Genomic DNA, 16371 nt, shown 5'->3' with positions numbered 1-16371 from the left:
ACCTTACATGTTAGCTATAAAGTTTTAAAAGTTTCATTGGGTATGGGAGGGATACTGGATTAGGTGATATTTGACCTGATTATGAGAAACCACATTTCTATTTAACTGAACCGTATACCCATATACTCCCTGAAAGACTTTAATTTTATTATTTAGTAACCTTTATATGTTAATGCTTCGCTTTAGTTACTTCATTATTGAAAAGTGATTTTCCTTTTATGATATGTATTTGATGATATTATTTATCTTTTTTTTTTGTATGTTGTGAAGTATATATCTAAAGTTAAATAAAATCATAATGTTATTTATTTTTTTTATGTTGACACTTATGTGTATGCAATTTGTCATGTTTTAATTTGCAATAGTTATAAAAATAAAAAAAGTATGCAATAATTATTATGATTAAAAAAAGTAGGTACCTGAAAAATTTCAACGAATAATTTTAAAAATACTAATGAGTATGTTCAATACCATGACGCGTAATTACTAGCCATATAGGAACTGGGTATGGAACAAGATTTTTACAACCGAATATAGGATTGAGAACTGTTATGTGACACGAACCCATCCATCGTCATCCCTAGTGTTGTTTCACTCCCTCTTTCTGTTGTGTTTTGTACCCAACTTCTTGTTGATTTATATTTCAATAATAGTTGGTAAAATTGAATTCTAATAATAGAAACTGTAACTCATTAGACGATAATAGTCTATACTGTTAATGTGATCAATGAACTTGTAACTTTAATTTTCGTTGTCAAAGCCAATATTATTGTTTTGAAAATATAATCTGATCCTAACCGGGTTTTAACGTAGTGGGATTTTGGACGGTGAGTTTTCATAAAACAGATGAGCTTAGGGCTCAAGCTATCTGGCGTTGTCTTTATTCACAAGCGTATGTACCATTGGGTATCTCGAATAACCCCACTTAAGTTGTTGGCCGTTCAAAGTTCAGACAACTATTAAGTTATCTTAGAGCGTGTGTAACAAACAAAAGGTGAATGAGTGAGAATCCAAAATTAGGCCATCTAAAAGTTCAAAATATCATAATTTTGTATCTTCCTTTCTAAATATATTTATACATAAATATAAATATTATTATCTTTCTCCCATCAAACCCAACCCAATAATTCAGTTACATTGAATTCAATCTATCGTATCCAAATTCATGTTCTAATTCTAATCACAGATCAAACACAACCCATTATCCCTAATCCAATTGCTTCAAATTCGTCAAAATCAGGCAAGTGTACATTGATCACCGCTAGCTAATTTCCAGCTTTATTATAATATATTGAACGTCGATTTCAAACACCCAATTTCTGAGCTGGATCACTCGCTTTAATATTTCAATTTTGGTGTCTTGACATTGATTGTTTTGAGGGTATATTAAGATCGTCGCTAATTGGGTATTTTAATTTAGGTGTTTTTGAAATTGAATTGTAATTAGTAATGGAGCATGAAATGGGTCTCCAAGAATTGAATCTTGATGTGCAAGTCGCCAATGCAGATGATTGTTTGGTGAAGGTTGAAGAAGGCAATTATGGGTATGTTGTTGTTTTCATTTATGATGCTTTGAATATTAGGGGTGATTGGTTGTGTGTTATATAGTGGTTAGTGTGATTAAAGTTAAAAAAAAGTTATTCACTTAATGTCTTTATATCAACCATTTGAAATTAGGGGTGTAAACGAGCTGGGTTGCTTACGAGCTACTTGATATCGGATCGATAGAGAGCTCGAACGAGCCAAGCCTTATCGAGCATGAGATGACTCTGAGCCTTAAATAAAGTCCGTTTAGTTATCAAGCCCGAGCTTGTGCCTTTTAAGTTTTGTCTCGAAATTATAATAATAAGCAATAAATGAGCCGAGCCCGATCTTGATAACGTGACTCAATAGCCGAGCTCAAGCTTTAGAAAAATAGCTTGTGCTAAGAGCCGATCCGAGTAGGCTAAACTCCCAAAGAAAATAGAGATAGAATATAGAACTTTTCCATCATTTTTCGCATGCCTCGTTGCTTCTTTTACAACTTCATTTAAATATGAAAATAAACAAAACCAGTAAATGCAAAACTACTTATATTATTCCTAAATTTAAGCAGTCAACAAGGACCCTTTATTCATGCTATTATTAATCAAGGTAACGGTCAACCCATTTAAGCAATCTTCATGTCTTGCATTAAGTGTATTTAATCAGGGAATCCATTTAGTCTTTTGATGAGTTATGTGGGCTGAGATGAGGGCCTTTGTGGTTTGTTGGGTTTATGAGCTAATGACAGTATCAGCTTGAAACGGGGCGGGCTCGAGCTCTCATGAGTCAAAACTAGACAAGCTCGAGCGTAGTCGTGCTTGGGCTTGGCTCGTTTACATCTTTGTTTAAAGCTTGTGTGCATTTAGACACACATCCAATTATCCAAACACTCCTTACTTATAAAGAACACAAAAGAAATCATAAAACCTTCAGGGATTTATACTTTCTTTTTGGTATATTTAGGTGCATACATTATAAGAGGAGATGCAAGATCAGGGCACCATGTTGTGATGAAATTTTTGAATGTCGCCACTGCCATAACGAAGCAAAGGTAAATTCTTTATGTTATGTATATACTAATTTTGGTATCCGTTAATATGAAGAAAAAAAAGCATAAGGTTACATTGGTTAGCAGGGTATATTGATGGGCCGTGAGTTTTCCCGAACGGGTTCTCACTGTTACCAATAAAAGATACGGAAAACTAAAGAAGTAAAGATTTTAAATTTAATTAGCTGCTAACGTTTTTACTTGATTCAAAAAATCAGAATTCCCTTGCAATTGACCCTCTTCATCGGCATGATGTTCCTCGACACGAAGTTAAAAAGGTGGTTATTGTGTTTAATATTCCAATTCTTGTCCACATTCTCATTTTGGTTCTTATCCTAATTGTTTTTTTTTAATTTCATTTGATTGTTTAGGTGATATGTTCTGTATGTGAAACCGAACAAGATGTAAGTTGTTTAGATAATACTTATACATTAAACCAAGAAAGTCAGTTAAGTAAAATACACATAATTAACGTTAAAACATTGCATACTTTCTTCAGGTCCAACAAAATTGTATCAACTGTGGGGTATGTATGGGGAATTACTTCTGTCAGAAATGCAAATTCTTTGATGATGATGTAAGTTTTCACTTTTCAAGATTACATGTTTATAGTTTGGTGTTTATATTATCTGCTAAATAGTTACACACATTTATAATTGGTTGAATCATCTTCAGGTTTCAAAGAATCAGTATCATTGTGATCAATGCGGGATATGCAGAACAGGTGGCAAGGATAATTTCTTTCATTGCGACAAATGTGGTAAATAACAACATAAAAAACCCTACTGTTTCTAATATCATTTGTTTTTTATAAACGATCCTTAAGCAAGTTTTGTGGATTCCCATGATTAATATTGCAGGATGTTGCTATGCAAAATTAATTAAAGATACACATGTATGTGTCGAAAGGGCAATGCACCATGATTGTCCTATTTGTTCTGAGGTAACATGATGCACTCTTTGTTTTTAAACCTTTTATAGTTGGAAATGTTTTTATTTGAATTCTAGAATGAAACATTTGCATTTTGGTTTGCAGTTTTTGTTTGATACTTTGAAGGATCTTACCATCTTACAATGCGGGCATACGATGCATTTGGATTGCTTGAAAGAGATGCAACAACATCATAGGTAAAAACTAAAAGACTTGTACAAACACATTATTAAAGTATAATTGTGACCAGTGGCGAAGCTTGGACTAAGACACCGGGGGGGCCGGACTCAAAATGTATACAAAAATTCACAAACGATGGGGGGCCGGACTCAAATTTTCGGCCGAAAACGCCTAAATTTACACTACGCATAAAAAATTTCGGACGAAAACAAGCAAATGTACACTACTACGCGAAAAAACCGGGGGGGGGGGGGGGCTGGGGCCTCCCCGAGCCCCAATAAAGCTTCGCCAATGATTGTGACAGTGGGTTCGCTTACAAATGAAAAAAAAACGTTACAATCGATATAGAACTTAATTTTCTTGATGACGTTGCAGGTATTCTTGCCCGGTTTGCTCGAAATCTATATGTGATTTATCAGATGTTTGGGAAAAGCTTGATCACGAGGTGCGTGTACTCAAATCAAATTTAGAGAAAGTTTTTAAGTTTTATTTATCTAACATTTATTAATATCTTTAGGTTGAAGTAACACCTATGCCCCAAACATATCAAAACAAAATGGTAAGTGTTTGTTTAGATTCAATAGCGCGTGTTCTAACATTTTCTTTGGCATAAAAATGAAATGGGATTTTGTATTTGTTTATGAACCAGGTGTTGATATTGTGTAATGACTGTGAGAATATATCAAGAGTGCAATTTCACATAGTGGGACATAAATGTGAAAAGTGCAAATCTTATAATACAAGACAAATAAGAGGACACTCTTCTTCTTCATCATACACATCATCAGTTTCTGAGGAAGTTGTTCATTAGCCACACATAAATGCCTTGTTTGTGATCATGAAGAAATCAAAGTATTTGTGTGAAAAATAATGAATGAATGATATGTGGTTGGTGGTGGTAGTAAAGGCTTGTATTTTTTATTTACTATGATAGGTAAATTGAAGTAAAAACTTGATAATTGATAGTGTTTGGTCAAATGTGGATTTACTTGAGAATTTAATTCCTTCAAAATAAATGATGTGAACCAAACACCTCTTTGTTGTCCAAAATTTCTAATTTCAAAAAGCATGACACATATTTCACATACCTTTGTGGTATCCATGTTTTTCAGTGATGATAGTCCAAAAAACCATGGGAATGTGACATTGTGTGCTGAAATTCAAAAGCCATAAAGTAAAACTTTTTTAAGTTTTGATATTTTCTCTTGAAAGCAATTGAAAAATTGCTGCATTTGACTCAACAACAATATCAGCAACAGACAGGAAAATCATACACATATCACCAAAGTAGAAAAACTCAACATACACAACAACTTCACATAGTGCCAAAACATAAGTAAAATTATTAAAATTGGCACAAACTATGATGTCAATGTACAACACAAACTGTTTCTTCATTCTTGCATACTGTGGTTCACTTTTTGTCATTAAAAGAGCCAAATGACTAAAATACCCCTGATGAATCATTAACTAACATGATTGATTACCTTCCAAGTGGATAATAACTCGCGCTCCTGAAGAAAGCCTGTTAAAAGGATAGCGAATATAAAGGATCAACCAACATGAGCATTATAAACACAAGAACTTATAATTAAGTAATGAACTAATTAACTTAACTTTCTTCAATTTTGATCACATTCTCCTTATTATCTCCAAAAGATTCCATTCTCTTGGATGGTATCTTGTCTAAACAAGCTTCAGTGAATCTATTGCTACCATTGCTAGATATGCAAGGTGATAAAATACAAAGAATTAGAATCTTCACAGAATCTCCTTGATGAGCTTCTCGAATGTTTGCCTAATGATCCCATTATTGATCTCGGTATGCACTTTGTACGGGTCAACGTCGAGTCAAACATATTAATCCTGCATTATGTAACCAAATTAATTATAAGACTAGATATCACAAATATTAAAAGTGATATGTACACACAAATTAACCTGTTAGCACTATACGAAAAAGATCGTTTCAGTTCACGGGATTCGTCTTTCTTGAACAAATTTGTCTCAACCAAACTCCCACTAAAGTATTGCTTATCTTCTGAATTCATACCCATAAATCTTGGATTTTCAGTCAAGCAAGATAATCTTGAATCTAAGGACTTTGTTCTGCAAGTTAAACTTTGACTAAAGTTGTGATCTTGTGATGAAACTGATCCACATGAGATTAACCGCAGCAAAGTCCTAATCTTTGTGTTTGTTGGAACTTGATCTTCATTATCATTATTATTATCTACTTGTTTTTCTTCAAGTTTGTAAGAGGCTTTGAAGTGATGTTTATCAGCTTTCATTAAAGATTCTAATGTGTCTTTGCAACCAGATGAGCATGTGTCTGATGAAGATGGAGGCGAGTCAACGAGTGCATTATCGGTTCCAAGACTTGTTATGCAAGTTTCTTGCACTTTCACAATTTCATCTGTTTGAGTTGAAGCATCTGCAAGGCCATGAGTGCTCTTGTAAATCTTGTATTTTGTCACACTGTGACAACCATCATCTTCTTGTGATATTATGTTTGTTGAAGATGAATAATCGTCTTGAATAATCGAAGATGGCGATTTGGATAACTGTTTTACGCTTTCCGGTTTCATGTTTGTAGTGGGAGCAAACCGACCTGGAAAAAACATGTCAAGTGCAACATTATGATCTAAACGCATTGATTAATCAAAATTAACATGTGAATATGATCTGTTAATTATTTACCTGAATTGTGGTGTTCAACAAGCTCTGAGCCTTTGAGGACATACTCGTTTTCGTTAGCAGGAACAATTAGGTCGTCTTTTCCAAGATCATTCCATACAAAAGCATTCTTGTAACTTCTGCATTGTCAAGAAGAACATTATACACTAAGATGGCCGCTTTGATAAAAAAAGATAAAAAAAAACAAAATTTGACCGTCTATGGCCAGCACGGCATCCGGAATTCAAGATATTGGCCAGACAGCCGTTCTGACCAATAACTTTCAAAATATGGCATGCCTGTGGCTAGAACGGCCATTCTTACCAATAACTTTCCCGGCTTGACTTTTTTGGTCAAAACGGGCGTTTCGACACCTAATCCACATTGTTTTAAATGGCCGTGGCCAAACGGTCGTTCTGAACAATAATTTTCAAGTTTGACTCTCTTATGGTCAGAATGGTTGTCTAGATATTGGTCAAACAAACACTATTCTAATCAAAATTTTTCAAAGTTTGACTTTTTTTGGTCAAAATGGCCGCCTTAGTGTTTTGTGGACGGCCGTTATATGATATGAAATCAAATGGGATGGTGTGTAGTTATAGCATGACCCATTAACATACCTCTTGCAGGACCATGAATACATGGAAGCCATGCCTCTTCCTCTCAAAGAATCAAATCTCTCAATCACATCTGCAACATAACATAAAGTAAATAGTTTTATACCCGTCCGCTTTTCCGGTACTTTAACATCATTAAATGTCATAACACCTTCTTTCTTTAAAATTTTAAAAAATCGAAACAACTTTAAAATCAAAGTACAACTAATTTACCTACACTAAAACAATGTGTTAAAAATATATATGTATACCTCTCAAGTATAAACCGTCCGGTGAAACGAGAGGAACTTCGAGGAAATGAGGATGCTCCGGTTGTCGATTACGACATAAATAATAAAGCACCGGAACTTTTCGGCATTTTTGCTGCCGAATTATCTCCATCTCCAAATTTATGAAAATTTGGTTGGGGCTCCAAATTTATGAAAACAAGGTTGGAATATTAATTTGGTGAGTGCAACTGAATAATATCTTTTGTCCAAATTGCTATGATTCTGACAGCATTAATGAAATAGCTAGATATAATATATTTGTGATTGTGTGAGGGGATTCGACGAGTGAAGACGTCAAATCAGGTATGTGACAGAATGATGAGTGAATCATAAGCAAATTCAAACAGCTTAAGTCATGACAAAGACAAAAACACTGTAACAGAATCTGTGTTTGTGTGAGAGGTTTGGTGTATCTATAATATTAATAATAATGGTCATGTGGAGAAGCTTCAATCAATATTATTATTATTATACTTTAGTATTATTATTGCGCACTTTTATACTGTACTCAAATTGAGTGGATTTATGGTGGTACGGGATTTTATTCAAATTTCAACAACTGCCGTGCAGGGGAGTAATTATGTCAGCCCAAGGTTGAGTTATGTTTGAGGGTTGGCGGGTCCAACCTGATAAGAACTTAAACTTGATTTTTATTTGAAAATCGTATTGAATATATGAACACATACATGACATAAATATCTATTGGCTAACAACAACATGACCTGCTTAATATGGTTTTTTTTTCTATGTATTACTTAAAAATTACAACTTTACGGCTTGCAAAACAATTGCAATTATATTATAAAGTCTTATATCATTTACCATTTTAAGTTAGCCAACAAAACTATTTTATACTATAAAACACATTTTAAGAAAACAAATTGGTTAGACGAGACAACTCATGAACGTGGGTTAACAACTTAACATAAGCATACCTTGTTTAACTAAATATGTGCTTGTTTAACTAAACATGTGCGTGTGTTGTGTTAGAATTCACACCGTTAAATTAAATATTTTCAACTAGTATTTTTGTAGATTAATAGTTCATTGTTACAATAGTTCATTATTAAAACTACAATGAAATGTAAAATTATTTTAAATTTTAATATATGCTTTAAGCATATTTGAGTTGTGAAGCGTCTTGTCTATTTCAGAAGAAGTTTACAATATAAAATGACTTAGTGCCACATGATATAATATTAACAATATCTATATAACACGCAAAGAGCATGTGGTGTACAAAATAATTGTAGTCTGTAGATGTGTAAGCCTTCAAATATCATATTAACTATGCGAGTACTTGACTATGTCATAGTTTGTTTTACTATAGCTAAATGAAAATATGATATTTACTCGTGTAACAAGCTTATACAATTTTCAATAACTAACTTTTTCTTAAACTTTAGAAGGGTTTTTACTTTGAGGCATACGAGTATCTACAACATGGAATATGTATTTAACGACGAATGCATATGTAATTGTAAAATAAAATGTTGTTTTAGATGTATCGTCAATAGTTTAAATATATGAATTTTTTACCAAACTAGTGTTGGTGGAAAAAGTATTTACCATTTTGTTGTTTCATGAAAACTATTTACCAAACTAGTGTTTTCCTTTATTTTCTATTCACCTTTTATTATTAAAGCATCATATTAGAGCTTCTTTTTTATTATTTTTATATTAGTTAACCTTTTTTTATATTTTATCAACAAAACTTTTCTTATCTTTTTTTTATCTCGTTGCTATTCTTTTTATTTCTTTTTTTTTAATTGTTTTCAAATGTATTTATTTTTTGTTTTTATTTAAATATATTCATTTTACGAATTTTATTTTTTAGGTTTAGTTTCAAGACTTTGACGAACATAACCGATACTGATCAAATCCACGTCGAATAATCACCGCAACGTCTGGGTTTTACCAAATTATGTTATTTTTTTGTTTTAAATATGTTCATTTACGAATTTATTTTTGGGTTAAGTTCCGGTACAGTAACGAACCTAGCTGGTACTGATGTTCTGGATTCTTTTCGTTTTAAATATGTTCAGTGTAGCATATTCAGATTATTTTACACATTTTTGAAAATTTGTTTATAGTTGTAGAGATCGGTAGCGACTCAACTTCATTTGGCATTTTTGCCTTTTTGTCTGTGTTCTTTGAATTTCATATTTTCGTTTATATATGATATTGAGACTCATGGCTTGTAGCAGGTAAAGTTTTAATATTTGGTTATCTTTTTATGTTTCTTATTTCATTTTGAATTTATTTAGATGATTTATTTGTTTTTATATTTGATAATAGTAGATAAAAAAATAAAATAAGAAGAAAAGAATTATAACAATTAGTGAAAATACAAAAAAAAAAGCAAAGAAAAACTGACTGATAAGAAAATATATATAAAAAAAAGAAGATAGTGAATTGATGGATAAAATATACATAAGCATTATGTTATAAAAAATAAATAATCGATTAACTAAATAAAAAAAATTAAAAGACTCCAGTAAAAGAATTTAAAATAAAGATGAATATAAAATAAATGAAAAACACTAGTTTGGTAAATAGTTTTCATTGAACATCAAAATGGTAAATACTTTTTTCACCAACACTAATTTGGTAAAAAAATTCTTAAATATATTATTATTACATTATAATACAAATAATGCAGTTCATTCATGTGTTAGGACGAATGAATGCTTGATGACAACTTTAATTGATTTAAGTGTATCATTGTAGCTAGTTTATGCGCATCAATATGATCGTAATGCCACAATTTTTTAAATCATTGTTGTTTTCTATAAAAAAAAATTGTAAATATCATATGAAAACTAATAATAAAATTTTCAATTTAGACCTTTCTACACACTATGGATTTGGCTTTAAAAATGTCGTTAATTCTGTATTAAAAAAATGTCAAGAATAAAAACTGATTTTTCTTTTCAATTATTTGTTATTTCCAACTCTTTAAAATATAAAAAAATAAAATATTTATCAATAAACAAAAAGCTAAATAGTAAAAAACAATATAAATGAACCTAACAATAAAACCAACGGCCCAATGTATATTCGATATAGGCAAGCCCAATGTTTAGCCTCCTTAGGCCCTTTTACCATGAAATAGACGGAAAAATAAGAAGAAAGAAAAAAAGACGGAGCCATAGAGATTCGTAAAAATTTATTGTATTTGTATTATTTTGGTTATATGTACTTAATTTATATACATTTTATAAAAAACAAAGAAATAGTTTTGGGCCTTAAATACACAAACCCTGATTTCGCAAAATCACATGCTGTTCTACTTCCAACCACAACTTGTTTTTAACCGAAGCAAAAATTGCCCTTCTGTTATTATCATCTTATGATAATCTTCATTCACATGTAACATGGCGTTTGCTATTGATTGTTTTTACAGATTTGAATTACATACGCTCGCAAAAAACGTTGTGACGAGTGAAATGGACAACAACTTTTAGAGGAACAACTTTTAATTATTATAGGTGTTTGGTAGCCAGTAATATATGAACTTTATTTTGTTGATTTATAGTTTTTGTCAGTGGTTATATGAATCATTTGAGGAAGAATGTGGATATTTCAGTTTGCAACTGCATAACATCCAATGATAATTGGAGAAAATACAGATACCGTTGTGAATGCAAGCCATATTGTTAACTACAATCAACTTGACTCGCAGTATAGTCTTGTTGTTTAATCAGTTGTGAAAATTAATCATTTTAAAACTTTAATTCAAGATGCGGCATACAAGCCTTAAAAACGATCAAATAACTGGCTCGAGTTAAAGAAAGACTATTGTTGAACATTACTTATATTTATTTTTATTTTTAAGATGATGGCTTATATTTTGTGCAGTATTGGTGACTCGTTAGGTTACCCATTGCAGCCTTTCAGGGGGGAGGAAAACACGTCGATGGATATGACGCTTTTCTCCTTAACTTTTTCTTCATTATTTCGTGTTCTCAATTCGTGCGTGTCTGACTCTTTAATAATTTTCAGGTTGCTGACATGTATAATGCTCAGAAGCATACACAAGATAATAATCAAGATAATAATGATTCATGAAGAAGAATGAAGTCAAGTGGAAGGTGATGGCCCTTTAATAATTCTTTTTTGTCTATGTAAATACTTGGAAGAAAGGTAATTCTATGCTATATTTGTAGTTTTTTTTGCATACAGTTTCTAGTTAATCATTGCTAAAACACTTTATTTTGCAGTTTTGAGTTCCGACGGAAGTAGAGGTCACCTTAAACGTCGTACCAGTCAAATTTTCTATTGGTATAATCATTAAACAAAGCGCGTTTTAAAGGAAATAACTAGTTTTATATGTGGTAATTTAGATCTAAAAAAACCACCATCAAGTGTGATTTGTCATTATTATTGCATAGAATCTTATAATGATCTTTGAGTCATGTCTAGTTTTTGTGTCGGATTGGACTAGACTATAACTATACTATGTAAACCTTGACATTATTTATAAAAATGGTAAAACATAGGTAACTAAAAATAATGAAAACAAGTGACTTTTTGTTAGATCTTTATTCTGATTCGTGGGTCCCACATTTCCTACCTTCCAGTAGTTGGCACATTCATCTTGTCAAATCCCAATTAGCATCCAAAGCTTAATTAAGTATTGAATCCATCATCCATAATTCATCATCCATCATGCATAATTATGGACGGATACCGTGTTTTTGGAACGATTAACTCACACATCATTTAAACTACTCTTAAATCTATAAATTAATGTCTATCATAAGATTAGAAACCACGGTAAATATAAAAAAATATTTTTACGAAACACCTTGATACCGTAGAGCCGCATACCTTTGATATCTGGTATCCGTTGAAGAATCGGAGCTTTCAGGAAAACCTCTTTTCTTATTAAATTTCCCAAGCAAGCCGTTGACCGGTGGCGAAGATGGTAGCAGCAGCACCGGTGGCGGTGGAATCTGGTACGTCTCTAGTGGTGGCGGAGGGTGCTGCCAGTGTGGGAGCGGTCCCGCTAGTAGGAGGTTTTGCAACAACAGCCCCGCTTTTATCACCACTTCCAAAAACTTACCCTTTTCGGGCAAAGCCTTCACCGGGAACCCCAGTTCCCACTCTGGCATCACCACATTCGCCGGTGGTGTAACTATCGGTTCTGCTACCGGCGATGAAACAATACTTTCTTCACAATCTGAGGACGAGAACCCGCCATTGGTAATATGATCCAGATCATCTTCAATGCTTGATACCGCGGCATGTGGCTGTGGCACGGTGGTTTGAGCTAGCCCGAGACACTTAGCGAGTGTCTGGTATCGATTCTGAGCTTCGAGTTTTTCGTTAATGGCAATGCTCAAAACCTGTTTGAGCTGAATCAACTCATCTTCTTTTTGCTTCAATTCTTGTTCAGCTTTGAATCTTGCTGCTTCAAGCTCCATTGTTGTGATCAAAAGAGACTCACTTAACTCCTCCACACTCTATATCAAATTTCAATCAAAACCCATAAAAAAAGATTCAAATTTTAACTAACATAACTGAAATTTGAATAAAAAAAAGATGGAATTGAACCTTTCCATTGCAGAAATATGTCCAAACAAGAAAATTGGTTAGATCTTCCATGTTTACTAGCAATTTTGCAAATGTTGATGATTTGATATGATAGACTAATAAAGAAAATGAAGTGGGTTGAGTTGAGTTGAGTTATAAGGAGTGATTTTGACGCTAAATGACATATTATTAAGCTACTGTATGTCTACAGTTGAAGTGTGTGATATATTATTTTAGTTATCAAATGATCAAAAATACCGTTATGACTTATGACAACTTCTTATAATATTAAAAAGTAATGAACATAAAAAAAGTTTTAATATCTAATCTCAAAATAATGAAAATAGGAGAGGGAAAGGAAGTGAAAAAAGGACAAAGATTAGAGGAAAATGGGTCCATTTAAGAGAGCAGGAGCATTAGTAGGTTAGTGGTCTTATCTTTGTCTATATATATTTGAACCTAAAGTCAAAAATAGATCTTTTTTAAAGCCATCAAATAAATCAAGTTGAAGACGTTAGTAATATTTCTATATTTAGGAATTGTTCTCTCTCATCAATTGTTATACATATAGTCATTGAAGTTTCAAGATGTGCTATATTAATTGTTGCACTTATGATATATGGTTACATATACAACCGGTGGCATTAATTATATTGACTTATTTGTTATTTTATGTGTTCAAATTGAATTTTTCATTCTAACTTGTATTATTGTTGATGAATTTAAGTAAAACGCATACACACCTCACACGGATAAAGTAAAGTAACATATTTTACACGCCAACTATTAAACACACAAATCATGCTAATATGCGTGTATAGATGGATGCACACGCCTTGGCCTCGATCTATATATCTTCTTTGCCTAAATTAAGCACACACCTCTTCATTTGTTTTTCATGGAGTTATCTGTTCTTCACTATCTCGAGCCACATCTCCATCTTTAGTTACATACACACATATTTGTTCTTCACACAAGTTAAACATACATGTGTCCGTATGATCTTCACGCACACTCAAAACAGACACCTCTACGACAACACAGACACCTACACCAATTATTCTTAGTTGTCTTAGAAGTTAAAACACCTCATATACAAATCCATTAGTTCTCATCTTCATCTACTCGTACTTGTTACACAATAGTTTTGAAACCAAAAGTTCAAGATTTACATAGAGAACCCCTCATTTACTTATCCAAATGAGCATAAGATTGGAAACTTCATAAAAGTTCAAAACTTTAGCTGTAAAATTACTTTAAAAGAAAACTTAATATAAGCTTTTAAGTATAAATATATGAGGTGCATCAAGTGATATATACACAGATGATTCTAAATCATATCATAAAAAAGTAAGCTGATCTTCACAAGTTTCCACCACCATCACAACTTCACAAGCCTTTTACATTGGGTCCTTCCCTTTGTAATGTTTGAGAACTCTGATTTTTTCAATTATGATATATAGTGAGTTTTACAATTCTCAAAAATGTATAAATGACTCCAAATTATGTGAATTATATGACTTCTGGGCAAGTATACATGGTAGGATTACCTAATTGTTTAGAAAGTTTTTTTTGTCTTTATTCTTAATGTCAGCAAAGATAAAAAATAAATTGGAATCATTGAGATCAAGGGGGTGTTTGGTAGAGGGATTTGATTGTGGAGAAATGGAATTAGAAATATTTCTTTTGTTTGTTTTTCACTTTTCATTTCTATTTCTCTTTCTATTTCTCTAAAACTAGAGAATTCCATTTCTCTTTAAAACAAAGAGAAATCCATTTCGCAGCAGCCTCCTCATAGCATGTCACCACCTCGTCTCCGGCCACCACCTCGTCTCCAAGTCTGCAACTGCCACCTCGTCTCCAAGTCTGCAACCACCACCCCGTCTCCGCCGTTCGCAGTGGTGAACAAAGAGATGGTAACCGGTTGTAGGTTGCAGGTGGTACGGGTGAACGGAGATTAGGGTTTCAAGTGGTGTTTCGTGGTAGGTTAGGGTTTTCAGATGGTCGGGTGATTGTGGTCGCAGGTGGGTGACAATGGTGGTGGAAATCGGCGGTGGTCGCAGGTGGCTTCTGATTATCATCATCATCATCGCCACCACAACCACCACCACAAAATCTCCAAAGAGGCAGTGATGACAGATCTGAGCCTCCTTTTTCTATATCTTATGTTCCAAAAATTTGAATCTTTTTAATTTCTTGTGTACTGTGGTTGAAGAAGGGGATTTGGTGGCGGCAGCCGGTGGTGGTGGGCTGTGGTTGAAGAAAGGGTTGTGGTGGTGGTGCTGGTGGTGTGGGGCTGTGGTGGTGGGGCTGTGGTGGTGGTGCTGGTGGTGGTGGGGCTGCGGTGGTGAGTGGTGTCAGGTTGGGTGGAGGTGGGGTTGGGTATGGTAGAGTTCTTTGTTTATTTTCTCGTGTACCAAACAAGAGAAATGATTCTCATTCTCCATACCAATTCTCTTTCTCTACAATTCCATTTCCATTTCTATTTTCTCTCCTTTTCTATTATCTGTACCAAACACCCCCCAAGTTTCTTTTGGAGAGGAGAAGGTAATGGTCGACACATCTCGTGAGTGAAATGGGTTTTAATGATGGATTCTAAAGCAAAAGGAGGGTTGGGTATGGGAAGTTTGGAAAGTTTTAATTATGCGTTACTTTAAAAATGGCGGTGGAGCGCTCGTCAACAATTCGAATTTGCTTTGGGTTAAAGCGGTAAAATCCATCCACGGGGACCAAGCTAGTTTTAGGGAAGGTTCAAACGTCGGTAGTGGAAGTGGCGTTTGGAATCGTATTGTTAAAGCTTCAAATGTTCTTCACTCTAAAGATATTATTCCCATGTCTACAATCCGGAAAAAGGTAGGAAACGATAGTTCTACATTATTTTAGAAAGAATATTGGTTAGGTGACTTCTTAGTGAAAGATTTCCTTGTTTATTTAGGTTAGAGAATGATAAAAATTGTTTATTTAGTAGTCGGCTGGTGAATAGGGCATGGGAGTGGTTGTGGCATAGGCCTATTAGAGAGTTGGGGGGGGGGGGGAGGAATCTCAACTTGAAGATTTAAGTCATTATATTCAATGGGTTAGTTTAAACAATGATTCGAATAAGTGGAACTGGAAATTGAAGCTAGAAAAGGAATTTTCAGTTAAATCGGTAAGAAATGTGATTGATTTACACTTCTTCCCGAAGACGGAAGCACCAACTAGGTGGAACCGGATGCTGCCTAGGAAAGCTAATATTTTGGCATGAAGAATTCTTTTAGACCGCATTCCTACGAAGATAAATTTATGTAATCATGGTTTGGGCATTACTTCGATTATGTGTTCGGTTTACTCAACACAAGTTGAGACAACTGCGCATATATTTGGAGAATGTAGTTTGATTGTTTGAATTTGGAAAGCGGTGGCTTGTTGACTTGATGTGACTTTTTCTTCATCCTTGATTCCTTCAAATTTGGCTTTTTGGATCGATACTATTACTATTAGTAAAGAAAGAATATTGATTTTGGATGCTATTATCATGACTACTCGGTGGGTGATTTGGAAGCATAGAAACGACATGATCTTCACTAGAGGTCCAAATAAACGTGAGTT

The 16371-nt window shown here is 33.5% G+C and overlaps 2 protein-coding genes and 1 pseudogene across 3 annotated transcripts; 1 reads left to right on the top strand and 2 right to left on the bottom strand.

Annotated features, from left to right (window-relative positions):
* Positions 1 to 1447: 1447 nt before the first annotated feature.
* Positions 1448 to 4964, top strand: LOC143594024 (E3 ubiquitin-protein ligase RZFP34-like). The gene is made up of 11 exons (XM_077073450.1): positions 1448 to 1544; positions 2488 to 2575; positions 2791 to 2850; positions 2944 to 2976; positions 3072 to 3149; positions 3248 to 3332; positions 3433 to 3515; positions 3609 to 3700; positions 4059 to 4128; positions 4201 to 4242; positions 4333 to 4964. The coding sequence occupies exons 1-11, from the start codon at positions 1450 to 1452 to the stop codon at positions 4492 to 4494; spliced, it is 888 nt and encodes a 295-aa protein (XP_076929565.1). The 5' UTR covers positions 1448 to 1449; the 3' UTR covers positions 4495 to 4964.
* Positions 4965 to 5295: 331 nt separating this feature from the next.
* On the bottom strand, positions 5296 to 7357 carry LOC143594020 (protein SOSEKI 3-like; annotated as a pseudogene). Its single transcript, XR_013146241.1, has 5 exons — positions 7228 to 7357; positions 6980 to 7049; positions 6384 to 6499; positions 5625 to 6294; positions 5296 to 5549 (listed from the first exon to the last, which is right to left on the bottom strand). The product of XR_013146241.1 is annotated as a protein SOSEKI 3-like (transcript).
* A 4687-nt stretch (positions 7358 to 12044) lies between these two features.
* Positions 12045 to 12907, bottom strand: LOC143594019 (uncharacterized). Its single transcript, XM_077073449.1, has 2 exons — positions 12805 to 12907; positions 12045 to 12713 (listed from the first exon to the last, which is right to left on the bottom strand). Exons 1-2 carry the CDS (start codon positions 12853 to 12855, stop codon positions 12045 to 12047), a joined length of 720 nt encoding a protein of 239 aa, XP_076929564.1. The 5' UTR covers positions 12856 to 12907.
* Positions 12908 to 16371: the final 3464 nt, after the last annotated feature.

The sequence above is a fragment of the Bidens hawaiensis genome, unplaced genomic scaffold (genome assembly GCF_021521415.1).
Source record: "Bidens hawaiensis isolate Kalapana, Puna unplaced genomic scaffold, B.hawaiensis_p1.1 tig00043007_1, whole genome shotgun sequence".
NCBI classification, from domain to species: Eukaryota; Viridiplantae; Streptophyta; class Magnoliopsida; order Asterales; family Asteraceae; genus Bidens; species Bidens hawaiensis.
This window is presented reverse-complemented; position numbering and strand designations above follow the sequence as displayed.